Below are 27,785 nucleotides of genomic sequence, written 5' to 3' on the forward strand. Positions count from 1 at the left end.
GTGCAAAGCTATTCTCCAACAGGCAGAGGAGGTACCTTCATTTTTTATTCCTAGAGCAAATTAAGATTTTGTTTTCCAAGACTTTTGTTTTCCAAGAGTAGCTTTTTAGAGTTTGTGACTGGTTTTGGATTGCTGTTTTTGCTCATCATAATTTTATATGAGTTTTAATTATCTTCATAATTATCTTCATACATTATCAAAAATGTATGATCCTAATTATTTTTTGCTACTCTCTGCTGCTTTGGCATTTACATTGTTCTAAATAACTTTTTAAAAGTCATTTTGTGTATTGTTAAAATACAAAAGTGGACTAGAAATATGTGGGTGCAAACTCTGCGGCCCTCATACCATCTTGCTATTTGCAAGTAGCAATATGCTTCTTGAGGGACGATCATTGGCATATGTGGGTCATTTCTTACATTATAAGGCCTGCATGGGGGAGCACTGAAAACGCTGTCTGAAGACTGGAGTGAACCACGTGGTAAACATTCCTCTCACTGTTCATATTTTCTTTTCTATTTTAAACTCCCTTTTACACTCTGCCAGAATTAAAGCAACCTCAAATACATTTTAAGAAGCATTCTCTTAACTTTCAGCCCTACCAATTAAAATTGACCCCCTCCTGGTTAATCAGCTAAAACTTTAGTTGATGCATCTACCAATTAAACGGATTAAAGCAGTGTTCATAATTGCGTTGGAGCTGATGTCAGGTGATATGAAAACTCTCTTTGTGATGTTTCATCTCTGATTACTGTTTCACACATGCAAGTGATTGTTTAGTGTTCCATCAGGATGTGTGTATTCGCCCTCAGGGAGTCTCCACAGAATATTATTGTGTGGCCTTTCCAGTTATTCAGACTGCTGTCCTCGAACTTCTTCAAAGTAGAAAGCAGCCCCTCTGAAATCAAAAGGATTTTAGAGCTAAGTGGGCTGAGGTTGTTTCTTTCAGGGCCATTAAAAATCCTCGCTGTTGTATGGCAATCTTTGTTTTGATTAAGAGCACTCAGCATGTCTTTGGCTGAACTTTCTGAAGTGGTGTGGAAAGTGGCAAGAGCGAGGCTTGTGACATTCTGTGCATTTGCCTGTGATTTTGTAAATCTCAGCGCTAGCAAAGAAAAAAAAGAAAGTTTCTAGCACGGAACATACAGTAAATGAAGATATTCTGTATTAGGGATGGAATGAATCTGTCACTTTGACGGATTGTGAGGCAAAGAACAGATTAACAGATTACTCATAGTCAGAATGCAGCTTACTGTGAAAAATGTGCAGGAAATGATAAGTGTGGTTTGTGCTGATTTAATGATATTTTAACACTACAATAACACTCTAGAAGAGAAATATAATGTTGCTTTCACCTTGCATTTTTAAATCATCAACACATTGCCAGTTTTGACCTTAAAATATTTTTGTGCCTTTTTAAACAATATATTTCCCCTTCCCACCCAAAAAAGTGCAAACATTTATACTGCAGTATGAAGCTCTGAGAAATGTGGCATATATTACAGACAGTGGAGTCACACACACCCCATTTGTTTTTGTGAATTTACTGCTTGCCATTCAGGTAGGTAATGCATTTTTATAATTTTCAATTTTCCAGCTGAGCATTTTTCATCCATTATAGAATTCCTTTCTATTTGTTTTGACCTGGGGCTGGGTACAATTATACACCTGAATTAGGAACTTATCATCAAGCATTCTTCAATTTATCTTCGTTTTATGTCATCTCTGGTGAAAGAGATTGTAAGACTGTATACAAAGCTACATTCGGTGATAAATGTTTTCAGACACAAAGCATATGCAATTCCTGGAAAAGGCTGGTGGACCATCCAGGTGGAGTCAAATCCAGAGATTCTCCAGCTCAAATGTCACATGATGCTAAAAGTGTCATTATGCCTCTTTTTTGCATTTAAAAAAAAAAAAGCACCTGCCAGTGACATCCCAGTTGGGGCTGTGGCATAGGAGAAGGGTTAACATTGCAGACCAGATAAAAACCACCACCTTTTTTTATTTTCCCTGGGAGAGAATCTTCCATTGGTACAGCTTCCCTTTCAGTGCAAATAGAATTTTTTTAAAATTAGGACCTCATTGTGAAAGTATTAAATTCCCATCCCCTGCAGATTTTTTTTTTTAAGGCAGAAACACAATTGTGTTCTTATTGTGTTCTCACAATTGTGTCATGTGGTTTAGCCCTCAACTTTAACTCTTATTTTTTTAAAAAACCAGTTTCTATGGGTATGGAGACAAGCGTTAAAAAATAGGGGCAATGTATAATAAGAATGCAAGCATAAACTATTATTTGTTTTATTTTCCATCCACCCACACTCAGTTCTGGCCAGCCACTAGCCCGATCGCATTGTCTAAAGCTGACTTTGTTTGTCAGGAAGTTGGATTGACATGAGTTTGTTCATGTATAATTCTGCAAATTCTCAAACATGTCATCCAGCTTTGATTTGATATGAACACCCTTTATAAGTTTGTTAATTGAGTTTCTGTATATAGGCAAATGCGGACATAGAAGTTAGTCAGGTTGCTCATCCTTGGTATAGGTGTAAGATACTGGCTGCATTGTTAAAAGCATAACTTATTGTAGCAATCCGCTTTCTCTGTTGAGCAGCATATAACCCAGTGGGCTCTGACCATGAGCGTTTATGCCACAATAAATGTATTAGTCTTTAAGCTCTAGTAGGGACACATCATTGTTTTTACACCAATGTGCTCTGAAGTGAACGGGACGATTCCAAAATGATTGGTTTCAAGCAAGACAGCAGAGGTATAGTAAGGTAGACGTGAATCTCTCTTTCCTTGTTCTTAATATGTTATGCATTTCAGGCATATGGGCTGGCAGTGCAGCCTTGGTTGGAAACACCAGTACTCTGTCCTAGAGCCCTGGGTGTCCTTTGGTGCACACATGAATTGACTACATAATCTGGTTTGTTCATTTACATCAGTGGAAGGGAGGCAGAGAAGCTTACGCTCTGAAATTAATGCGAAGCCTTTGTGAGCAGGGGAACTCCGTGACTGCATTGGCGATCCAGTGCCTGCAGCAAATAACTGGATTTATAGTATAAGGTTTCACTGACTTGTGTTAAAATCAATAGCATTTCCATTTATTTCAGAAGGATATGGTTGCTTATTAAATAGGATGCAAGCACCCATAATGCCCCATGATACTGCCAGTCCGCTAAGGTCTTCAGTAGAGGCCCTTCTATCACTGTGATAGAGACAGTTCTATCACTGTCAGAGGTGTAATTTGTTAGCATTCAGGGCACAGCCTTCTCCGTTGCGACATCCAAATTATGGAACTTGTTGCCCCCAGAGGATCATTTGGCCCACAGCTTACTGGCATTTTGATGTTTTATGAAGACTCTGCTGTTTTGTAGTACCCTTGGTGTTATTGGGCCCCCCCCATTTATATACAAATGATGTCTGTCTGTGCTGCTGATCCTGTTTTATATACTGCTTCTGTTTTTATTGTTAATTTAATATTTGAATTTTTTGTTTGTTTTTATGAGTTCAGTTCTATGAATATTTTTATTTCATATTTGCCACTTACAGGGCTCTCTGGGAGTGGAAAAGTGACCCTATAAACTGAAATAAATAAAAATTCTGTAAACACTCTGTAAAAACATGATTTTAATATCTGTATTTACTGAAAGGAAAGTGACCGTTTTTACAAGCGTAAAGGCTATTATTAGTAGAGACAGAGAAGGTGCAGGTTGTTTACAAAAAAAACACACTTTAAATGTTAATTTATCATATGCTCCAAAGCTCCCTTAAAAATGGTGTGTTTTTAATAGCTAGGTCACCTTGTATTGATTTATATATGCTACCAAGTTGATCAATGTTAATATCCCATAATTAGAATATACAAGCAGGTGCACAGCTTTATAGTCCTTTATCATATCTGAACAGTTGCATATAAATGTTGAACTTGACTCCACAGATTCTATTATGTATATTAACCTTGTATGATGAGTTGCTCCAGAATCAATTAATGTTCTAGTGAATAAGGACTACTGTCTCTATCTAATTTCCCACATTCATAAGTCCATTTACCTCCTTCTCTTCCTCCTCCTCCTGAACAGTTTTGTTGAACAGTTGAAGTACAGTTTGTAAGCATCAGAAAAAGGAAGACAATCTGGGAGTCTTGTGCCCTATCACCTAGGAGAAAGTACATTCAAAGTCCTTTCCCCCTTAGAACTGATATTTGGGTGATATGATAGAACAAGATGGCTGATATGCATTGTTGAATCCTTTCACTCTCTCTGCACCAATTTGCATGGTTGGAAATCCCCAAAGGATATGCAAACAAGTACAGTCATGCGCCACTTAACAACCTTCTGCTTAATGACGGAATGCATATATATCAGTGGCCAAAGCACAACAAGTGACTCTTAATGAGGCAGACAGGCCTCCCATAGCCTGTAGCAGATTGTCTGTTTACACAACAAAGAGACTCTTAATGTGGAGAAGAGGCAATCTATCTCCAGTAGTCTGTGCAGCCAGCTAGTGTCTGGCAGGGAGAGTCTGTCTATACAGTGAAGGCACTAGATTGGGTGGAATGTTTGCATAACAATGGCGATCAGAGAACATATCCCATAGTTGAGTGGAGCACGCCTGTAGTTACTGATGATACTTGATTAGTATTAGATAATATTAGACTAGTATTATCATGAGGTTAAAATGATGTGCCTGTTTGGTTGGTTGGTTGGTTGGTTGGTTGGTAGGCAAGTAGGTAGGCAGGCAGACAGACACATGAGTGAGTATGAGAAGAATGAAAAGCTAACAGACAAGGGGAGGCAACTGGTTGAAGCAAGGAGCATGAGGAAATGCAGAAAGCAGGTATGAAGGGATGAGGGACCAAGGGAAGGATAGCTGGGGTATGCCCAAGGGGGACTGATTTAACTAACAGTACAATCCTAACCTGCATTGGCACAGCCAGGCTGCATGGCTTGCACTGAATCCACAGCAGGTTAGGAAGTGGCTGGAGATCACCTTAGGGTAAGGAGATCTTTTTCCTCTTACTCTAAGAAAAGCCCCATCCCTCTGCAGCTTCTCAGATCTGTGCTAGATAATGCCAGATCAGCCAGGAGGGGGGTTAGAATACAGCAGAGGCCCACCCCAACCTCCCCTTCCAGACCTGATCCTCACCCCCACCCAAAAACACCTTTCCCCACCTCCAAAATGCCCTCCCACTACTTCCTTCCACACACACCACCCTCTCCCTCACATAGACCGGTGTGAACTTGCCTGTACCCGTTTGATGACTTTTTTCCTTTTTTGATAGCCAAAAGGATATCTGAACACAAAAGGGAGATGCATTCCAGGCTACAGTTTTGCTTGTAGCTGGAGAATCTCAGAAACTCTCTTCAGATCTATCAGAACTGCCGCAGCAATATTCTGTGGTTCATGGATACACAAGCACCCTAGACCCTAACATCTATTCACAAAATCCAAAGTGACTCATGACAAGGGCACCGATTCAATTTGCAGATTCCCTCTAGGGCTAGCATGCTTACATCCAGTTTCATTGTAACCAAGGTATACTTTAAGTTTCCCTTAGTGTTTACCTTTTTAAAAAAAATTAAGATATTCAATTTACATTTTAAAAAGCATTTCAATTTTTTCAAATAATTGATTTTTATCAATCTTTTATCAAGATGGGCAGGATATCTTGGGATCTAAGTACAAAAGAGGAATCAAGAGATAGTAGTTGGAAACAGTGAGGACCTAAGGAAAGGAGACATATGAGCCCGTGAACAAAGACTAGAGAGCTAATGAAGGAAAGACTAGAAGAAGTCAAGAAGAATATGGAAGCAAATCAGAATCATGGGAATGGAAAGTTGGCCAACCAGTTGAGAACAAGAAAGGAATCTTGCACTTGTCCAACCATAGCTAATCTTTTGGGCCAAATTGAACTGGCACCTGTACTCCTCTGTTGAGACCAACAACTTCTGGAATGTCCCACCACCACTCTCAGCATACTCCTCCCCCTACATGCACAAAGACACAGAGAATGCTGCATTGCATAAACACCTGTGTAGTGTGCATTGATTACCTATGTGCATGTGTAGCATGTCCAGCCAGCCACTGCAAACTCCAGTTTGAAACATGCTACTGGTACTATATGTGGGCAGGGGAGGGTTCCATCAGCAGGGCTACAGCTGTTCCTCATTTATATATGAAGAATAAGGTTGCTTTCTGTGTAGAAGATACAGTGTTCTAGTGCTGTAGGCCCAATGACTTGCTACTCTTAGTGGGCAAGCTTAACTTTGACTTTTAATCCTGCCCTCCTTCCTTAGGCAATGTCAGTTCCAATGTCAAAAAGACTCTGCATTTAACTTTTTGTTATCAGGAAACCCATAGATAGCTCCTTGCATGTTGATTGTATTGATTCCACTTGAGGCTCTGATAACATAATGAGAGTACATCTCTAATTAAGCAAAATCCTTGATTAGGTTTTTTCCCCCCTCCTTCTTTTGAGGAGATAAACCTGTCTCCTTTTACAGGAGATCTATAAAGTATTTCCTTCAGTTGGAAATAGAGTGCAATCCACATATACAGTGTCACGGGTTGTGGTTGCACATGGAGGCTGTGTACTGTTTCCTACATGGAAATGCTTTCCATACGGGAATGTTGTCGCATCTGAAACAGGTTTAGGAATGATTTAGAAGGCTGTAGTCCACATTGTGCCATACTCTGATCTCTAAGATGCCTTCATGCTGGGCTGTTTATCTTCTAGCGAAGACCAGAAAGGAGGGGAGATTTGGACAAAGGACAATATAATTTAAAAGGTGTGTGCCCCCATGCTTTCACTGTCTCCCTTGCACACATACACTTGTTTGAAACTACTGAAACTTAAGAGGCTTGTCTTAGCTGCTAGAAGAACACATTTGTCAGCATTGCCGTTATAAGCTGACTTTTTTAAAGGTTTATCCATCAGCTGCGTATTATTGCAAAGCAAAGATCTCAGCATAGACGCTTATTGGTTTGCGGACCAACTTTGGAGTGTAGGGCTACTTCAGTCTTTGTGGAAGAAAAGGTATTACAAAGATGCAATTTGTGCATAACGGGCTTACTTCATCATCATCTGGGAGCTTCTCATGCCGAAGCCCAGTTGACAAGGGTGCTCTTTGCACAGCATCACCATGTGTGCCAATGTGTGCCAACATTCCTTTAAGTTTGGGATGGGGGTGAGTATTCGACAGGAGAAACTCAAAATGCAACCTTTCTCTTCTCAAATAAGTTGGCCCCAACTTGAGTCGGGCAAAGCTCCCTTCGAGCTTGTCCAGGCTTAAATTGGAACTCACATCTCATCTTTATCATTTGCAGCTGGAGGAGGGTGAAACCTGAATACCAGCCTCTGCATTTAAGCATCCCCTTCATCCACTTCCACACAGAGCATTCATCCACTTAGTGAGCCTATTGAGATAAGGTTCCTCATCCACCTAAGAACATGCCCCACTGGATCAGGCCATAGGCCCATCTCGTCCAGCTTCCTGTATCTCACAGCGGCCCACCAAATGCCCCAGGGAGCACACCAGATAACAAGAGACCTGCATCCTGGTGCCCTCCCTTGCATCTGACATAGCCCATTTCTATAATCAGGAGGTTGCACACAGACATCATGGCTTGTAACCCGTAATGGATTTTTCCTCCAGAAATTGGTCCAATCCCCTTTTAAAGGCATCTAGGCCAGATGCCATCACCACATCCTGTGACAATGAGTTCCACAGACCAACCACATGCTGAGTAAAGAAATATTTTCTTTTGTCTGTCCTAACTCTCCCAACACTCAATTTTAGTGGATGTCCCCTGGTTCTGGTGTTATGTGAGAGTGTAAAGAGCATCTCTCTATCCACTCTATCCTTCCCATGCTTAATTTTGTATGTCTCAATCATGTCCCCCCTCAGGCACCTCATTTCTAGGCTGAAGAGGCCCAAACGCCGTAGCCTTTCCTCATAAGGAAGGTGCCCCAGCCCCATAATCATCTTAGTCACTCTCTTTTGCACCTTTTCCATTTCTGCTTTGTCCTTTTTGAGATGTGGCGACCAGAACTAGACACAATACTCCAGGTGTGGCCTTACCATCGATTTGTACAACGGCATTATAATATTAGCTATTTTGTTCTCAATACCTTTTTTAATGATCCCAAGCATAGAATTGGCATTCTTCGCTGCCACTGAACATTGGGTCGACACTTTCATCAAGCTGTCCACCACCACCCCAAGATCTCTCTCCTGATCTGTCACAGAAGCTCAGAACCCATCAGCCTATATGTGAAGTTTTGGTTTTTTGTCCCAATGTGCATGACTTTACACTTACTGACATTGAAACACATCTGTCATTTTGCTGTCCATTCTGCCAGTTTGGAGAGATCCTTCTGGAGCTCCTCACAATCACTTCTGGTCTTCACCACCAGTTTGGTGTTGTCTGTCCCTCCCACCTGTCCCTCCTGGCAACCTCATATAAAGACTGCTTTCTAAAACTTTTGGTCCTTGGTCTATCTAGCTGAACATTGTCTTCCCAAAGTGGTTATACATGTCTAGGATTTCAGACAATGATCTTTCCCAACTGTTCTTAAAGTTGCCAGGAATTAAACCTCCTGCATGTAACTTCCTACTTGCAGCTTCTCTGAAAACTCTCTGCTTATTACCTGGTCACCTGCACATATAGCCCTGACCCTCTCAAACTGGAAAGGATTTTTTTCTTGGTCATGTTACAGCATAAGAGATCATGGAAGTCCTACTGCAGGTGTTCTTTCAACCTTCATTGCTCTCCCCTTAAAATTAGATTTTTTTTTTCTTAATGCTTCATTAGAAATGGAATCCTGACAAGCATGGTCCACAAACACTCTACTGACCCTTACTGCTGACCTCGAGTAAGGGAGAGGGAATGGAGGAAGGAATGGGCTTATGATACTGGTGTATGCAGGTGCTGCCGGCAGGCAGACGGCCCATAGGGCAAACGGCCAGCTAACCATGATGCAGCTCTGATCCATCTGGTGATGCTGAAAAAGAAGGAGCTTGCCGTGTGTAAAAGAAACCAATAGGTTGAAGAGCAGTGTCCTGAAGACGCACAATTATCATGTTCAGGTTAGGCTAAAATGTTAAATGGCTGCAGTAGTCCAAGAAGTGATATCTAAACTGTTACGCACAAACTTCAGAAGAAGTTTGCAGAAATTTATTTTACTTGATTGTATTAATGTAACTTCTGATTATAGGACACTAATAATCTTTCAGCACAATTCTATGCATGTCTACTCAGAAGTAAGTCTCACTGTTTTCAGTGGGACTGCAATCCTATTAATATTTGCCTGTCCCAACTGGGCTGTCTGTTGGCTGAACGCACATTAGACCAGCTAAAGTGCTGCTGCAGTGGCACACATGACGTGGCTGCCAGGGCACATGTCTGGAAGCTGCATGAGCAGGACAGTGGAAAGGCTTCCCACCATCAGCACCAGTAAGTTGGCAGCAAGGATGGATGGTGGGAGGAATGGGGTAGGGAGAAGGAAGAATGGGGAAGTGACTGAGCAGGCAGGTGGAATGGGAGAGGGAGGGAGAGAGTGGTTACCTGCGGCACATGCATATTGTTGTTGGCAACCTTCACTCTCGAAAGACTATGGTATCGCGCTCTGAATACACGCATATGCCAGTATTGTAACCCCATTCCTTCCTCCATTCCCTCTCCTTTACCCTGTTCTATGCCTGCAAAATAGCTGATGCAGATCCAAGGAGACACATTGGGGTAGCAGAGGCTTAGCCCAAAGTAAGGGAACAAAAGTTCCCTTACCTTGAGAAAGCCTCTGAACGCCCCCCCCCCAACTGTATAGATGCCACATACACTTTGTTGGTGCAGCTCCCTCAACATGGGACAATTTAGTTAGGATTGGGCTGTTTGTCTCATTGCGTTCAGTGGAACTTACGTGAGAGTAGATGGGTATAGAATATTAAGTGCTAATCATCTTCCATTTTTTCATCACTTAAAAAGGACTACTGTTGGCATTTTAAAACCTAAACCTGCTGTGGGCACTCTATGGGCAAGTACATATCAGTGCAATTGCAGCTGTTTCTTGTCCTTGCAGCAGGTTGTCAGTGTAGCTATGTGACCTGCCTACAGTAATGTGAGAGAAGCATCTTCGCATTTATTTTTACTCATATTTAAATTACAAAAAGCTCAGTTTAAACACCTTTCCTCAAATCCACAAAGGAACTTGGTGGAATTTCTGCATCGGTAGTTCTGGTTGCTGAGGCAGAAAATGAGAAGGATTTCTCCCTTCTTGGCTGAGGAGGAGTAGGTGTTTGTCCCTAGATTCTCCCCAGATTGTGTGTACACACTAGCAGCACATGATGTGGAGCCAACATTATATGCACCAGCAGTAGAAAATCCAACAGTAAGATAGAGAGACCAAAGCAGGTTTTATTTATCGCAACCTTCTTCAGTGCTGCTTCCTGCCAAGATTTTCTTTGGAGAGGGAAAAAAGATTTTCTGTTAAGGAAAGACTAGCTGATTGGTAGAGCACCTGCTTTGCATGCAGAAGGTCCCAAGTTCAGTCCCTGGGTGTTCCAAGTAGGCAGAGAAAAAGTTCTGCATCAAAGTGTAGGGAGCCCCTGTCCATCAGTGGCGACAGCCGTGAGCTAGGAGGGAGGACCAATGTCCTGACTGGGGAGAAGGCAGCTTCCTGGAATCAACATAACTTTTCCGAAAGCAGAATAAATGCCACATCTTTCAAGTCCTGCATAGGAGTCATGGTGGATAAATGGAGCAGTTTATGTTGAACTGAAGCAATGGACCATCTAGTATCAAGTTGTCAACATGCTTCTGGTGTACACTGCATGGTCACATAAACCACTTGGAAGGTACAAACTGCTGTGCTTTTTTGATTGAAAACTGGCCTTTGAATACATATAGGTTTGTTGGATTGTTGCAAGGGAGTCCTAAGTCCCATTCTATTATGAGTTTAGTTACCGTAGGCTGGAAAAAGCCTCACAGGGAAAAGCAATGGATACCTTTCTCTCTTTTTTTTTTAGCATGGAGCCAAAATTGTCAAAGATATATTTTGACTAGGAAGCCAGCAAGGAAGAAAAATTCTGCCCCCGCCTCCCCGGTCAGAGATGGCAGCCTGGGTGGCTGCTTTAGATTAAATGAGAAAGCACTGGGGTTGGTGATACATTGTCTGATTTGATCCTTATAGTACATCTGATTAGAGTTTGATATCCTGCAACTCAATCCCAGCTTTGATTTCCAAAAGAGTTTGCATTGCTATCATGTTTTCTCTATTTGCTGTAGCCCTTTCAGCAGGGCCAGCCCCAGAAGTGATGGGGCCCAACGTGATGCATTTTTGCAGAGGGCCCAAGTATCACTCGCCAAACAGATGTGGCACAGTGAGACTGCAGAGAGCTCAGGGCTGATGGTGCTGAGCATGCAGCATGGCACTTGGAAATAGCTGGCAGTGACATGATGACATCACCGCCAGCTGCTTCTGGGAGGCCCATTTTGAGCCGTATGGATCCAGGGGTGGATGGGAGGACCCACATAATGCTCCGTCAACCACACTTCAGCATGGACAATTCCATGCCAGTGCGTCAGCTATGGAGCAACAGCAAGAGTAGCGCCGGCCCAAATCAACCAAATCACCCTAAGGCTGACCTTGCCTTTCAGAGAAGCATCACTTAGATGCTGTCTGCCTGATGCTGGGGTGTGTGTCAAGAGCAAACCCACTAAGCCCTGTCCCCACATCAGTGTGCCCAGTAAGGAAGAGAAGATGGAAGAGTTTCACACATTGGTTTGGAACCAGATGTATCACTGAAGTTAGGCCCTAGGAGGACAGGAGGAAATGAGGCCATCCTCACCTAATACTCTTTTTGAACAGTTCTGGGATAATAAATTTGTCCAGTTTGGTATCCTTTGTCCAGGTGCCTTTGCAGATAAAAAGGAGATTATCATTAACAGATGTCTAGCATATAAACCTGCTAATAATGGAAGCAGGGGGGATTAATGCATAGTCATTCCATGAAATGATCCACAGGATATTGGTGGTGAACACAGAAATGTTTCAGTGCAACTCAAAATGTAGTTTGCCTCTGTGTCTGATTTTCAGATATACTTGGTCCCAAGTAGCCTGAAGGGGGTGGCTGCAGCTATAAGACATGGGCACTGTTGAAAATTATAACAATACTTAGCATTTGTATGGCATTTTTGAGTGTACAAAATATTTCATATATAATATCTCGGTCTAATCCTTACAAGCACCCTGTGGTGAATGTATTAGAATCCTCATAGTGCAGCTGGGGATTGGGGTGAGGCTGAAGCTTACCTATAACCACCTAGTGAAAATTTGTGGCAAAAATGAGTTGTCATTAATTTTTGTCAATTATCAAAGAATCAAGGTTACTAGAGAAATGTGTATAGACTAATGTAAACAGTACCGTACAGGAGTAAAACAGCTAAGGGGATACCTTTTTTGTGGGTAATCTGTCTATTAGCATGTAGCAAGCTTTTCAGCTCCAGGCTGATGCCTCTTTGTCTAAACCTTTTATAGGAGGCTTTAGGTGAGGAGACTTAAAAGAAACCCTGAAGACCATGTTTTATTTCCTTATTTATTTGAATGGTTTTCCCTCTTTGCTGAAAGTAAGCACAAGGCAAGTAACACGTATGAAAAATGTAAAATGTAGTAAGAAAACAAGTATCCAATAAAAAACAATTGAGAATGCAGCAGTCCAGTTGCTTGATGGGAACAGGCAGTCGGGGATCACGCTGACCCAATTGCTTCAGCAGTTGCCCTGGTTACCAGTGTGCTTTCTTTCCTGAGCAAAATTTAAAGCGTTGGTAGTAACATTTCAAGTTCTCAAAGGTTTGGGCCCAGGATGCTCGAAGGACAACCTTTTTCCCATCCGGACCTGCCCCCTCGTTAAGATCAACGGCAGAGAGCCTCCTGTAAGTCCCGTCAATTTCAGACACTCATCTGGTTGGAAACCAGGAGGGAGCCTTCTCTGCAATCGTAGTCAGGCTCTGGAGCTCCTTCTTGAGAGAAAGATGTTTGACCTCATCTCTGTTAGCCTTCTGCTGGGCAGCAAGCACTGGTTAGGAAAGGGCCATAGCTCAGTGCAAGAAGAGCATCTGCTTTGCCTGCAGAAGGTTCCTGGTTCAATCCCCCAATAGGGTAGAGAAAAATTCTGTGTGAAACTCTGAAGAGCAATTAAAACAGCAGTTTCAAATCAGGTGTGCTTTCACTAATAAAAGAGTAAAGCTTTGCCAAACAGACCAAAAAAAAAACCATTTAAATTCCCATTTCCCATGCAAGCTCATTCTTCTAGGCAAGCACTCACGCTCTTCACCTAGTGAGAGAGTTGAAGAAGGTACGACTGAGAAGGTACCATACTTGATGTTAGACAAACTTGTTTCTTTTGTCCCACTATCAGTTTTGGTCAAACAGGTTTTCTGATGGTTTTGAGGCATCACATAAACCCTGCAAAACTGTTTGACCAGAGACCATCATGGGTTGAGTGTACACACCACAGGCAGGGACAGCTGTTTCCATGCCTCCTTCAACTCTTGGGGGGGGATACTGTCTCTTCAGCCTCCCTCACCCCTCTTTCTGGAACCACTGTCCAAGAAATCTCATACATTTTAAAATAAAAATGTTGAGCCTGTTCTGGTGTTTTTGGGGGAGAGGGGAGGGTCTTACCTGTCCCCTGTTACTTTTCTATACTTAAAAAAACAGAATTGGCTCACAAAGAGCATTAGTGTTTTTTTTATTAAAGGTTGATTTTTAACTGATGTTCCAAGATTAAATTCTGGAAGCCTCTGGCCCCTGTATTTTGCTGAATCAGCTTCAAATAGTGTTGCAATCTGTATCGAAGCGTAGTCGGTATTAAATTATTTTCACAGGAGAGCACTTTGTCAAGAAGCATTTTGTTCAAGTTGCATTTCTAGATGGACTTGGCCAGTCATTACAAAAAAGTTAAGGTTGTTTTTTTTTTTCCCCCTGCACTGCTGTTTTACTGAAAAGTTGATCCATAGGTAGGGACAGCCCATTCCTTTTCTGCATTGCCACAATCATGTAGTGAATGTCAGAATCTAGTTTCCAGAGATAGTCTTGGCTTTTATTTTTTAAAGTGAGTTCCTAACCCTCATGATTGCCTTCATTTTTAAAAGCATTTCTAGGCAATACCTGCTAAATATGGTCTGTTTAGACCAGAGTTACCTAAAGTATGGTCTGCAGGCCACCCTATGCCCACTAACACTTTCTGATAGGCCCCCTGAGCCCAGAAGCACTATAATTTTACGTTGTTCCCCCCATACCTCTTCTTCCCCCTCACCTGCCACCACATCCCTTGTTACTAGATGAAGCAACTCCTGGGCTGAGTTGTTCTTACCAAGAGCCGGGTTGAGAGAGAGAGAGAGAATAAGTAGCCCCACAGCTACAATGTTGCAAATATTTTTGCCTGTTGTGAAAATTCTTAGTGATGTACAAAATGTATATATTATTTTCTGTAGTTGATCCACTCCAGCCCACTGACTGAGCAATGTGGCACTCACAGCCAGAAGTCTGGGGTACCCTCGACTAGACCATCTCTATAAGGTTTCCAACAGCCATAAGGGGAGGAATGTAGTGCTCCCTATCCATCCTTGTAGACTCAAACTTCAACTTCCATCCTTCTGTTCAGTGTCCAGCAACATACAATGAGTTCCATAGACTGTTTCCTTTATTTTAAACTGGGACAAACTGAAAATATCTGTTTGTGTTTTGTGTTTCGGGAGGTAATTGTGTATCACATTGACATTATGTGACCCAGAAATGATATGGTCCTGAAAAAATTTGCAAATGTACAAATTTGCAATGTACAAATCCCCCTCTCTCATTTTTGTTAGTCTCTTTTCTGCCTTGCCAGACTTGCCAAACCAGTAAGGGAGATGGTGTGGAGGGGGAGGCGACAACAAAGGGGGGAGAGAGAGAGAAGTGTTGGATGTTTAATCAATGCTTGTTACACACAGTTGTGTCTATTGTTTTGTAAACTAAAGCACTTTTTCAGACACTCAGCTCAAATTGTGTTTTTCAGGGACTGGTTAAGTGTGTTCAGTCCTCCTATAATTCCTCCAAGCCAGCAGCTGGCAGAACATGCTGAAATGCCATCACACCTGACCTCTCAAGGTAAGAATAGAGTGTGTGTGTGAGTGTGTGTGTGTGTGTGAGAGAGAGAGAGAGAGAGAGAGAGAGAGAGATGGTTTCCCCATTCAGGACCTTGAATTCAAAAGCAGAAGATCTTAGCGTTACAAGAAGCAAGTTGCCATACTTATTCTCCCTTAGGGGCTACTGCAAGTATGAATCAGGGATTTGTTCTTCTCAAGGATGTGACTGCCATTTCACGTTGTCCAGAAGCTGAGACAATTTGTATACTGTGTAGAGAGGGTACAGGCCACCTTCAGTGTAAGAACTTGAGCCCCATCAATCTTTTCTCTCTTTTAATGACCCTATGACATGGTTAGTCTTTGACTTGTGAAATGAAAGCTATTAGGGGACATGTCTTTCTGGAAGCTGTGACCCTCTAACCCAGGGGTTGGCAACCTGCGTTTCTAGAGCCGCATGCGGCTCTTTCAGCTGTCTGCTTCGGCTCCTCCAGGTGAAAGTGGCAAAGAGTGTGACAGGAGGCACCTGTGTTGGGAGGGCGGGCTGCTTCCCTCCACCCGCTGAGCTCACTGCCCTCCTTTCCCTTCACCCCCACCTGCCCCGCATTGGTTTCCCTTTTCAATTTTGCCCGCTCTGCAGGCTTAAGGTCCCTGTTTTTCCCTTCCCCAACTCTCCAGCAGGCTCAGCCAATCAGCATCCAGCAGGCTCCTGGCTTTTTCTGTTGGAATGGCTCAGGGCCCTTCACTGGCTGACTACCAGCCAATCCTGATCCGCCCTCCTCCTCAGCCATTGCAAGCCCTTGCAGCCAGACTTTCCCTGAGCAGGTCCCCACTCAGTGCAAGGAGAGGCTTTTCCTCCACAGCAGAGGAGACATCCTGTGTGTCTACTCAGTAGTAAGCCCCATTACAGTGGATGAAGCTTGCTCCCAGGAAAGGGTGCCTGAGATTGCAGCCATGGAGCCTGCTCCTATGCGTGTCTACTCAGTTGTAAGCCCCATTACAGGGGATGAAGCTTACTCCCAGGAAAGGGTGCCTGGGATGGCAGCCTTGGCACCTGCTGCTACACGTGTCTACTCAGTTGTAAGCCCCATTACAGAGGATGAAGCTTACTCCCAGGAAAGGGCGCCTGGGATAGCAGCCTTGAAGCCTGCTCAAGGCCAAGCGCAAGGACGGGTGAGTGGGAGCCCGTCTGTTCCAGGTCTGTTCCAGAGTAAGCCCTGATGTAGTCCCTGGGCTACTCCCAGGAAGGTGTGGAGGGCTGTATCCTCAGCCTCCTCCTGTGCAGGTCTACTCACAAGTAAGCCCCGCTGTAGTCAGTGGGGCTTCCTCCCAGGAAGGTGTGGAGGGCTGCAGCCTCAGCCCCCTCCTATGCAGGTCTACTCACAAGTAGTCAGTTAGGCTTCCTCCCAGGAAAGTGTGGAGAGGACTGCAGCCTGAGAGCTCAAACCAACTTGTCTGCTCAGAAATCCCATTGTAGTCAATGGGGCTTACTCCCAGGATAGTGTGGAGAAGGTTGCAGCCTGAGTGAGGGCAGGCAGGCAGGGCAGAAGCTGGCCTGTGGTTCCCCTCCTTTCAACCTCTGCAGGTTGAACAGGCGAGCTGCCCTGGAGGTGGGGTCCAGCAGGACTGCAGGGCAGAACCAGGGTCATTTGTTGGGGGAAAGAGGGGAGCTCATTTGCTTAAAGTGGGCCTAATTCTCCAGGCAGAGAATGGCCTTGGAATCAGGCAAAACACCATAGAGGACCAGGCGTCTGAAAACATAGGACAAGAATGTATGACAAAACTAACTAAAAGCTACAAGAGGGGGCAACATTATAAAAACGGGACCTATGAGAGCATAAAGGTGGGGGAAAAAACTATATATGCAGTATTATCTTCATTTTAGACGTCAAAAGGGTTTTGTGGCTCCTGAGGTTTTTTTCCTCTGGAAAATGGGTCCAAATGGCTCTTTGAGTGTTTAAGGTTGCCGACCCCTGCTCTAACCAAAGGGTAAGTGCCAACTAGACATGATGTAGGAGATCTGTGTTTGGCACCCCTGACATTTTTTTTCTTTCTCAAAAAGCAACTAGGATGTTTGACCAGGGAAGAGAGTGTTAATTCTTTGCTTCTGCACTGATTCCCCACTTCACACACATACTCACCCAGGCTATCAGCCCCAAACAAAGTACAGATGTAATTTTGTGCTTCTACGTTTTCTCCTTCATGGCTAATAGTGAAGAGCAATTTAGATTGGGACTGCTGCACAGAGCGAAAATTATTAGACCTCCACCCCCCAACTCTCATCTAAATTTTGAAGTGGGGACACTCAGGCTGCTTTCTGAGGCAGAAAAAGGAGATCAGTCACATAATTTCGACATCTTGTCTAATTTGACACTAACAGCCCAATCCTAACCAACATACAGCACCAATGCAGCTATGGGGCACTCGCTGCATTCTGTGGTGGGGGACAGTCACTGAGGTCTCCTCAAGATAAAGTGAATGTTCCCTTATCTCGGGGCTGCATTTCGATTGCATCAGTGCTGGAAAGTTGGTTAGGATTAGGATGTAAACTCCTTGCACAAGATATGGGAGGTCTGCTCACCTACAAGCAAGTGATCAATCCAGACATGCTGAAAGGCACTCTGTTGTAAAATAATAACTTCATATTTTTCATTGGCATGGAAAACATGTTTTATGGCGGAGCTCATGAGTCCTGCAGCTGCATCTGAGCTCAGACCAACTCCTAAAATTCTAATAAGTTAGAATGTTGGCTTCAAGCTAGTTGGCTGTGTAGCTTTACAGGTAACAAACTCATAAGGAGGGCCCAGAGAGAAATTACTTATTTTGAAAAATTATACCTGCCTTTCTGAAGTTGGATTCAAGGCAGCTTACACACAGAAAATTCAACACATTAGAAATAATCAGAGGAACACAAAAATTAAAAAAAAATAACCCAAAACAGCAGCAGGACTAGATCCAAGAACAAACAAGGAAGTATTGAGAAGATAACATAATGGGCAGCTTAACAAATCAGAGAAGGCCAGCTGAAATTTGAAAAAGTTCTCATTCTCCTCCAGAAAGCTGGTAAGGACGGCACATCTCATGAGGGAGGGAATTCCAGAGAATGGGAATACCACTATACTGTATCTTAAAATCTTGCTCCTCAGATTGCTGGGTATTAAAACTCTCTCCCCAAAAATCCAGCAGTAGTTCCAAGTGTCCCAAAAGAACCAACAGGAGAAGGAAATGCATTTCCAAAGAATAATTCTACCTTCTGCAATAATCATACATGGCAAATGTCTGTTTTAAATGCAACATTCTCTGGGGTCTTTTAAATTGTAATTCTACATTATATTAACTGATACATGGGGACAGCCATAGCATTCTATCAGCAGGAGCTGTGTTTTGGGGGAAATCAGGCAGTTAAAATATCTGCCAGCTGTGTTAACATTCAGGCTGCAGTCTTAAGGCCAACTATTCCAGCTAAAGCCCAACGGGACTGCCTTCCGAGGAACCATATTTTTGATCATGTTGCATATTTACAATGGAACTATAATGGAGAGCTGTTACCATTCCATCACTATACCTAAAAACAGCCTAATAGCCTGATCCTGTGGTTAGGCTGCAAGACAAATGTGGATGGAATTGAGTTCAAAGGTGATGTTGAGAGCCATGGTGGAGCAAAACAACCAAGATGTTGCTCTGATACAGTGCCTTGGAGCAGTCAGCTGTACTAATACAACTGATGTGTTCTGCACAAAGCAGATAGATGTGTGTGGATAGGGGACAGCCTAGAACAGGGGTATCCAAACTTTTTGGCAGGAGGGCCATATCATCTCTCTGACACTGTGTCGGGGGCCGGGAAAAAAGAATTAATTCACATTTCAAATTTGAATAAATTTACATAAATGAATATATCAGAGATGGAACTTATATAAATGAATGAAGGTCTTGCAATAGCTCAAGGCCTATAAAAGGCCTTGCACAAAGCAAGGCCAGCCTTTGCTGCCACTGCTGCATCACAGATATGAAATAGCAAGCAGTGGAGGATCCCTCGTCCCACAGCTCACGCAAGAAGTCTAACATTTGGCTGTCACGCTGAGAGCAGTTGCATCAGGCCAGCACGGGCTCCAGCAAGTCTCCAGAGGGCCAGAGGCTCATTGGAGACTGGGGGCTCCCTGAGGGCTAGATTGGGAGTCCTCAAGGGCCGCAAGTGGCCCAAGGGCTGGAGTTTGGGCATCCCTGGCCTAGAAGAATGGCAATACTAAGCTCAACTGTCTTACTAGATTACATGGAGGGTTCATCTAGTCCAGCATTCTGCTTCCAGTGTAGCTAGCTGGATGCCCTCCTGAAGATCACAAGCAGGCTAGAAAGGCAGTCTTCCTCCTCTGTTGTTTGCATAACTGCTCAGAGGTCTACTTCAGGCTGAAGATGAGCTTCTATCTAGCTGTCTGGCCTAAGTGATGCTGCTATGTCTGTCTTCTATGAATTGGTCTATTCTTTTAAAGCTGTCTAAGCTCTCGTTCCTGTTGATGGACCATTACTTCTCCAAGTGCATGTGACATTCTAACAGTATCATATCACATTCATAAAAATGGAACCTTTGCCCCAACAGACTTCTAGCCAGCCTGCACTTTTGCCAGTTTTGGAGCAGCAGTAGCTGTTTGCAAGAATCTGTTTGATGAGGCAGCTGATTCTATTTTTAAAAAAGTCATGTTATGAACGTAGTCATGAGCCACCAACATTTGAACCACTTTCTCCAAATTCTTTGTCCCTCTGCCCTCTGGATGACAGTGGGCTCCCATCATTTTTTTCCAAGGGAATTCAGTCGGAGATCTCAATATCTGAACTGTGCTTTTTGGCTTCCATCAGGAATGAAACCATCTTGGTGATTGATTCTTTAATATAGATGGTACTCCTCAAATTGGGAATCTTTTCATGGGTGTGTAAATTTGTAAATACTTATGACAGCAGAATACACCCTGGCTGTCAAGGTAGGACCTTGCTTTGAGGAATCGGACAATACTTTATGTTAAGGGCCCTAAAAACACCAAAGGGAACAAGATGATAATCCCTGAGTTAGAAGAGGTATTTGGTATATATTTCTGATAAGCGCCTGAGCACAATTCTTAATATCAGACTGAGAAAACCCTACCATTGCTGAAGCCATGCTCCAGCTCCCATAAAGCTAAGACCTGAGGAGGTGAATGTGATGTTTTACTCCAAATGTTTTGAGAACATAATTGATACTTGCATCCATAAGCCAGTTACAGCAAAATACTTGTTAAACTCTCTGTAAAAAAATACATTTAATATTCACTTGGATGTTTTCAACCAACAAATTATGTTCTGTTGCGTACGGAATTCCATTGTGAAATAAGTTAAATTATTTTATTTTATTGTATTTATTAAAATTTATTATTTTCTACCACTTTTCCAAACACCCCACACACACACGCACACGCACACACACACACAAAATCACAACATAAAACAATATTTAAAAACATACATGCCAGGCTGGCCTGTCTATGGTGTGAGTTAAAAACAGTGTGACAGACAGCAAGTTGGCAGGGGGGTACCTTGTTCCCATTCACCGCCTTCCTCTGCCACCTCCGTGGAGCCCAGACTAACTCCATCCTTCCCTTGCATCGTAGCTTACAAGGAGAAAGGAGGAAGGAGAAAGGTTATCACTCTCCCTTGGCATCCCATGCCACTACCACCGCTTCCTCTAATGGTTAGTGGAAGCTCAGCACACCCTCTGTGACCATTAGAAGAGGCAGCAGCTCCACTAGACATTGAGCGAGAGAGGAAAGTAAAGCAAGTAGGGAGCACCTGGTGCTGCGGCCCCCAGAATTCCCTACACAATCACCAGAGGAAGTGGCAGAGACTGCAATGCTGGATGCCACGGAGAGAGGTCAGCTGAGTGGACCTCATCTTCTCATAGAATCAATGGTGTGCTCTGGAAGGAGAGTCATGAACTAGGCAGGCCGCAGAGTAAGGGGGTAGTTTGGCAGAATTGGGGAGGGATTCAGGCAGTGGTTTGACATAGACCACCCTTGCACATATGAAGCAAAAAAAAACCTCAGATCAATACAGTTTCATTCAAAGTCTTGGTGAATCAGGCAAACTTTACAACACTTGTGAAAGGATAAGAATGAAGGAAGCTTTCCTTATCTTTCCTGGGAGGAGGTTCCAAGATTTAGGGGCTTTCTCTGAAAATGCTCAACCCCTACAGCTGCTGCTTTCCAAGCAGCCTGTTGAGCAGGCAGCAAAAACAACTTAACAATCTCCTTGTTAGGGGGTGGTAGAGCCCTTTGAGGTATGGAAGTCCCAGGACGTGCAAGATTTTAGATGTCAAAGCTAGCAGGTGTTTTGTATGCAAAGGAATCTGGTTTCACAAGAAGAAACATGCAACATTCAACTGTCTTCCATATGGGAACTCCCTTGGTGCAAAATGGGGTTGGAGGTATAAATGAAGGATAATGCAAATGCCTCAGGTGAGTTGCTCCTCCAAACAGCACCTGAGACATGATTCAATCTACTGACTTTTACATTTCGGACCAGCTCTTTTTAGAGCAGTAGTTCCCAAACTGTAGGTCAGCACCTACCAGTGGGTCATGACCCAATTTTTGGTGGGTCATGAAATTGATAAGCTGAGAAGAGAGGTGCACAGTCATAAGTTCAAAACCCTTGTGGGCATATGGAAGTGCTGTTCCTTGAACCCCAGCTCAGAATTTTGCAAACGGCCATGTGATGTATTTCCTACATCAGGTTGGGAAAAAAAGCATTGCTTTCTTCTGTGCCAGCCATGGGATTGGGACTGGGGCCCTGTCTCAGCCTTGGATGCTCCCTTGTGTTGGCACTGTCAGTGCAGTGGCCCACAGGAGCAAATACATAGCACCTTCAATTCAAGGTCTCTCACATCACTCTTTTGTGAATTTATCGCCATGGTGGTAACTGCTGTACAAAAAACAGCTGCCAGCCGAGGGAGGTTGATGTCTCCTAAATCATAGGCACACAAAGGCTTGAAGATTACTTGATTTTTTTATCAGCCTAGAAAACCTGTGCTTATTTACTGCTGGTACCGAATATCCTTGTCAACTTTTATATGCATGTCTAATGATATCCGAAAACAAAAAAACAAAATCAATGGCGGTGTTCATGCTTAATAAAAGATCTCTACGATATCCTTTATTTGGGGCATAACTCATGACTAATACGTGAAGGGCTCTTTATTCTTTCCCATTTTATAGATCCCTATTTGCTCAGGAATTGCTACTTCAGAAATATATCTGAACTAAGGGATAAGCGTCAGTTTGAAGTCAGGAAACTGGGAATGAGACTGACTTTATCCTCCCTCCCCCTTCAAAAAAAACAAAAAACCTTTCATGATTGTCATGGTTACTCAGTTTTCTTTCTTGAAAAGAAGTGCCTTGTCAGTTCAGATGCTCCTGTTGCTTGTTCTCAGCATATAATATATAGTACATGGCAGTTATCAACTGTCCCAGGTCATGCTCTGAAGGCACCATTATGTATCTGTGTATTTACACAATATCTCACCCACCTTTCCACTCCAGAATCAGCCCTTCCAGATGGTTTACAGTAAAATCATAGAATAAAATACAATACATAACATTATGAAACACAGCGCAGCAGAAGAAGGGGGGAAAGCAAAGGCCCAAAAAGTTGTATCAAACAGCAGGCAAGTCAAACACTTTCCAAAACAATAGTTTAATCCATTAAGTGGAGGAAAACTAAGAGATGGGGCTAAACAAATCTCCAGGGGAAGGAAGAGTGTCCATCTGGGTGCTTTCTTGGAAAAGCCCCTTCCCTTTGTTTCCCCATATGCCCCATATGCATGTCGTGGGGCATGCGTATGTAGTTTGACTCTTAGGTTAGTTTACTAACTTTTTGGGGTTGAATGTAAAGAATTAGTTGGGGAATATTGCAAAAAGACCTCTTGGAAAGGAAAGGGTACAGTGTAAAATTTGTAAATTCAGTTAGCATAAACTGTATTTTCTTGTGCAATTCCAACTGTGAATAGATCCGGAACAATGTGAAGCTGCTGCTGTTGGTATAACAGGCCATTACTTTGGTCCAGCCAAGCATACAATGCAGTTTCTTTGTACTGTCACTCTAAGAGAGGTAAACACTTAGGATGAAATGTAGAATACAGCCTGCATTCAACTGTGAATTATTATTTGCTATCAGGTTATTATCCATCATATACCTTACTCTTAGCTCTTGTTAAAATACTTTTTGAGAAATAGGCTCATAGCTCTCTAGCTGCATTTTTTAAAATGTGTGATGGTCTACACTACAGAAAGCTGGGAGTTGCAAGCGGGAAGTATCTCAGCAACGTCTTTGCACCACAGTGTGTCTGAATTGGGCCATAAGGTGTGGCGCGCTGGACCACCAGCATCTAAATGAAGAGACCATTTGCAGCCAGCCATGTCACTCCTCACCCCCATGTTGTTCAGGTCTGGCAACATGGGCAGCTAATGTGTTAACTTCCATTTTTCACAATTTTTTAAAATTTGTATTGCTGTATTTTCCTGGATTTCTGTTCCTCAGTACTAAGGTGGGAACCACCATTCACCAGCAAGAACTTTCAGCTTGAATTTTATGAGTGTATGTGTGTAAAACCTTCAGGACCCGATCCTAACCAGCTTTCCAGGGTCGATGCAGCCGTGCCAATGGGGCATGTGGACTGTCTCTCCAGTGGGGAGACAGTCATGAAGGCCTCCTTGGGGCTGCAGTATGGCTGCATCAGTGCTGGAAACTTGAATAGGTTTGAACAGGATTGGGCCCACAATGTTCAGAAGAGGGCATTCTTTTGAGAAGCCCCCATCAGAGTAACACTGCATTCACTGAGCAATTTACTACATTCTGGGGAAGCAAATACCAGAAGAGCTCCAGCGGTAGCAGCCCTGAATTTTGCTCCTTACTACTAAAAATCCAAGAATCACCTACAAACACGTGTACATTTTTGTGGCCTGCGACTGTGTCTGTGAAGTGGGGTGGGTGTATTTCAGGCCAGTCCTGTACTATAGTCAGTCCTCTAGAGCAGCCATTTTCAACCACTGTGCTATGTCTCACTGGTGTGCTGCAAATGGTCTGTACGTGTGCCGTGGGAGTTTGGGGAAGAGTCATTTATTAGTAGGCCATTGGAGGATGTGAGCCCCCACCAACAGCATAGTGTGCCTTGTCAGTTGCCAAAAAACTGATGGTGTGCCTTGCCAATTTTAGTACCTTGTCAGTGTGCCATGAGACAAAAAAGGCTGAAAATCCTGAAAATGGGCAGGAGGTCTGGTCTAGAGGGTAGAGCCTCCGTCTGCCTGAAGATAACATCCACAAGGTCACCGGTTCAAGGCCACCGGCACCGTGCGACCTTGGAGCAGCTGACAAGCTGAAGCCGAGCTATTCCATCTGCTCTGAGCGTGGGAGGATGGAGGCCAGAATGTGAAGCCAGATCGGAATGAAACACCTTGAATGTAGTGGTTCTTGAAAGAAAGAACCTTCTTTGAAATTGTAAAAATCCCTATTTAATAGGAATTTAATAAAGCCTGCCTATGTAAACCGCCTTGAATAAAGACCAAGAAAGGCGGTATATAAATACCTGTTGTTGTTGTTGTTGTTGTTAAAATCACTACTCCAGAGTCTAGAAAAAGCCTGTGCAACTTTGACTTTCAAAGAGGATTTGACTACCTCATGGAGAAAATAGCTCTTAGCCACGATCAATAAATGACATAACCATGTGCAGAAATGGTATGATCCTAAATACCATATGCTCAGGGCAAACAACAGGGAGTACCAGCATCCTCTTGCCCTGCATGTGAGCACACAGATGTGGCTGGCTGACACTGAGAACTGAGTGATAGGGTAGGATGACCTTAGTCAAATTCAGTAAAATAATTCTTATTATTCATTTTCTTAGCCCAAGCTTCACCATCTGCTCCGCTAGGCCTCTTCCTCTCCTCCCTCACCCTTATTACTTGTCACTTCCAGAGATCAGTTCTGCCTTCTGTGTTTCTTTATAGTACTGCCCCTGCATGCGCTGTAGCTCAACACAGAGGCAAGCAATGAAAAATGACAAGCCCAATGATGACACTATATAAACAAACAATCATCAAAGCAGCAATGCTCACAGTTATACCTGCACAATTCAAATAGAAATATGGGCCAGCATCCAAAGAGCTGTACAGGAAGCTCAGTGCATGCACTGGAGGCTTTTTTTGCAGGGGGAGGATCTTTCCAACTTTAGTCCCTGCCCATACCAGCTTACAAGCCACTTCCAAAACTGATAAGATGGAATTGGGGCAATAGAGAGTAAATTCTGGTGTGAATCCATCATCAGCTCCAACTTATGGTACTGAGTCATTACTAGAGCCAGACCACTATCCCCTAATGGCCATTCAGAAGAACTGCAGATGCGGAAATGATGGCACATCACCAAGCGGCGTAGCTGGCTTTCCTCACAACATAATGGAGTAACAGTGACCCACTGCCATGTCTTTGGTTTTTATGATCAGTCTGTTAGGGAACTGTAATTTTTTTTCAACAATTACCATGATGAGGTCAAGAAAGAGAAAATTACATGAAAATAATTATGCTGCATATGTAAGAGCTACTTTTCAATTAAGTTTCTTGAATGTTTATTCCGTAATGTAGTGGTTTTGCAGAATGCAACAATGCCTAAACTACTCCTGAAATCTAGTTCTTTGCCACTTTGTGCGGTCATTTTGTTTTGTTAGAAGACACAAATCATTGTTATCGTTCGGCTCTTTTCAATTTGGAAAAGGCATTGTGGGAACTTGTTTGGTTTTCAGAGGGTACTTATATTCACAGGTCTTGTCCTTTGTTACACAACTGACTTGCATATTGTTGTATGCAGACCATTCTGAATATTCAGGATCAAAATAATCCAAACAAATTAGACATTAGAATAATAGCTACCCTTGCTACAGAACCACAGAAACAGGTGATATATGACAATTTCAGAGCTGTGTGGCAATATTGTTACAACATTTTTATAGAAGAGATTTATTATACTTCAGGTAAGTGAACATTAATACAGCCCTGCAAAAGGGAAGAGATAAGAGGGGGGAAAGGAAAAATCTCTATTGTTGACCAAATTCCACCACCATTGGCCTGCTGCCATCAGAGCATGTTGAGATTCCAAACAAATGCCCTTTTAGCTGCCCAAGAGCATTCACAGCATGATTATGTCCTGACAGATTTGGCTGGATCCATTGCTGTAATCCAGATACCACTTCTACACAGGTGCAAAGAACAGTTTTCTGCCCTTTCAGCAAATATTTCATCATAAGCCACATTTGAAATGCCTCCTTGGGAAGCCAAGCATTGGCCTGCTGTGCTGAAAAATGAGGAAAAAACTGAACTAATGTAATGGATGCACTTATGCTGATCACAGCCCTTGTTGATGTGCTTATTTACAAGGCCTTGCCCAAGTGAAACATCAAGCTGTCCAGGTTTCTTAAAACCTGTCACAGATAGCATAGTAGATAAACCATACTTGCTGTGCGTATTTGCCTATTATGATACTGTATCTTCAAACTATTAGTCACAGTAGATAAGGCTGGAGCTCCAATATACAGCAGCTGTCTGACCCCTAGCTGCTTGAGGCAAACAATAGCGAGAGAGTTGATGCCCAAGTCCTGCTTATGAGACATCTGCTTGGGCCGCAGAATGCCCAATTAGATGGACCTTTGCTTGCATTCAAGGGAGTCAGTTCTTTGTGCTCCTGTTTTGAAGTGTTCTGGCACCTTCTGAATTTTCAGCAAATCGGATAGTTTTGACTGAACTGAAGTAGCATGTGTTTCATCAGTCATGAATAATGCAAGGCCATCAGATTTTGCAATCATCTCAATAGATTCTGCCTCCTCCCATGCTGTATTTCAAATACAAATGGAAAGTAATGGATTCTTAATTTTCTTGCAGATGAAGGTGACTTTGGGGCTGAAGAGGATGAAGTTCTCACTCTCTTGTATGATCCTTGCCTGAACTGTTACTTTGATCCTGAAACCGGAAAATACTACGAACTGGCATAGATGTTTCCAAAGACGAGGGGCATTACCCCTCCTGCACTCAGGACTCTTTCAGCATGTCAAGGCTTTTGCCAAATACAAACCAAGGCTGATATTTTTCTTCTCGGCAGTCCTGCACTCCTCTTGATATCAGTCTGCAGCCTTATCAGAAGAACCCAAACACTTGTAAATACTATGCAATCTTGTTTTTTCTGGATTTGTGCTACATTTTAATAGTGTGCTTTTGTGGTTTCTGTGGCCATTTATTGGGCCAGCTGACATCATAAAATACGAGAGCTCCATGTGTGTGTGTGAACTCTTCAAATTACGCAAAATCAAAAATGTTTGCAGGGCTAATCTGTGAATGACGGTGTGACAAAAACTTTTTTCACATTCTTGCTCGTTCTTTCATCTCAGATAATTTAAGCAAAGGTGTTGCCTCTGTACTTTAGAAAATACAATATGATGTTCAAAGACGAGCGTTCCATGAATTCTCCTTTCTTTGTTTATTACTGGATAAAACAATATTTCCTTTTCTTTTTTTGAACTCTCAAATGGCTTTTTAAAAAATCTCAAATGGCAGTGTAGTTCTTTTGACAAATTCCCTACACCTTTATAGGCTGCAAA

The 27,785-nt window shown here is 42.9% G+C and overlaps 1 protein-coding gene across 1 annotated transcript in view; it reads left to right on the forward strand.

Moving 5' to 3' along the window:
- The window catches only part of CFAP20DC (CFAP20 domain containing), a 191,339-nt gene extending 164,014 nt beyond the window's left edge, over positions 1–27,325 (forward strand). The window contains exons 14-15 of the mRNA XM_066617348.1: positions 15,063–15,154; positions 27,073–27,325. Of these exons, the coding sequence (XP_066473445.1) occupies positions 15,063–15,154; positions 27,073–27,182 (202 nt within the window). The 3' untranslated portion in view covers positions 27,183–27,325. The remainder of the gene's footprint in view (positions 1–15,062; positions 15,155–27,072) is intronic.
- The last annotated feature ends 460 nt before the right edge of the window (positions 27,326–27,785 follow it).

This window comes from Tiliqua scincoides, chromosome 2 (genome assembly GCF_035046505.1).
Source record: "Tiliqua scincoides isolate rTilSci1 chromosome 2, rTilSci1.hap2, whole genome shotgun sequence".
In the NCBI taxonomy this organism is placed as follows: domain Eukaryota; kingdom Metazoa; phylum Chordata; class Lepidosauria; order Squamata; family Scincidae; genus Tiliqua; species Tiliqua scincoides.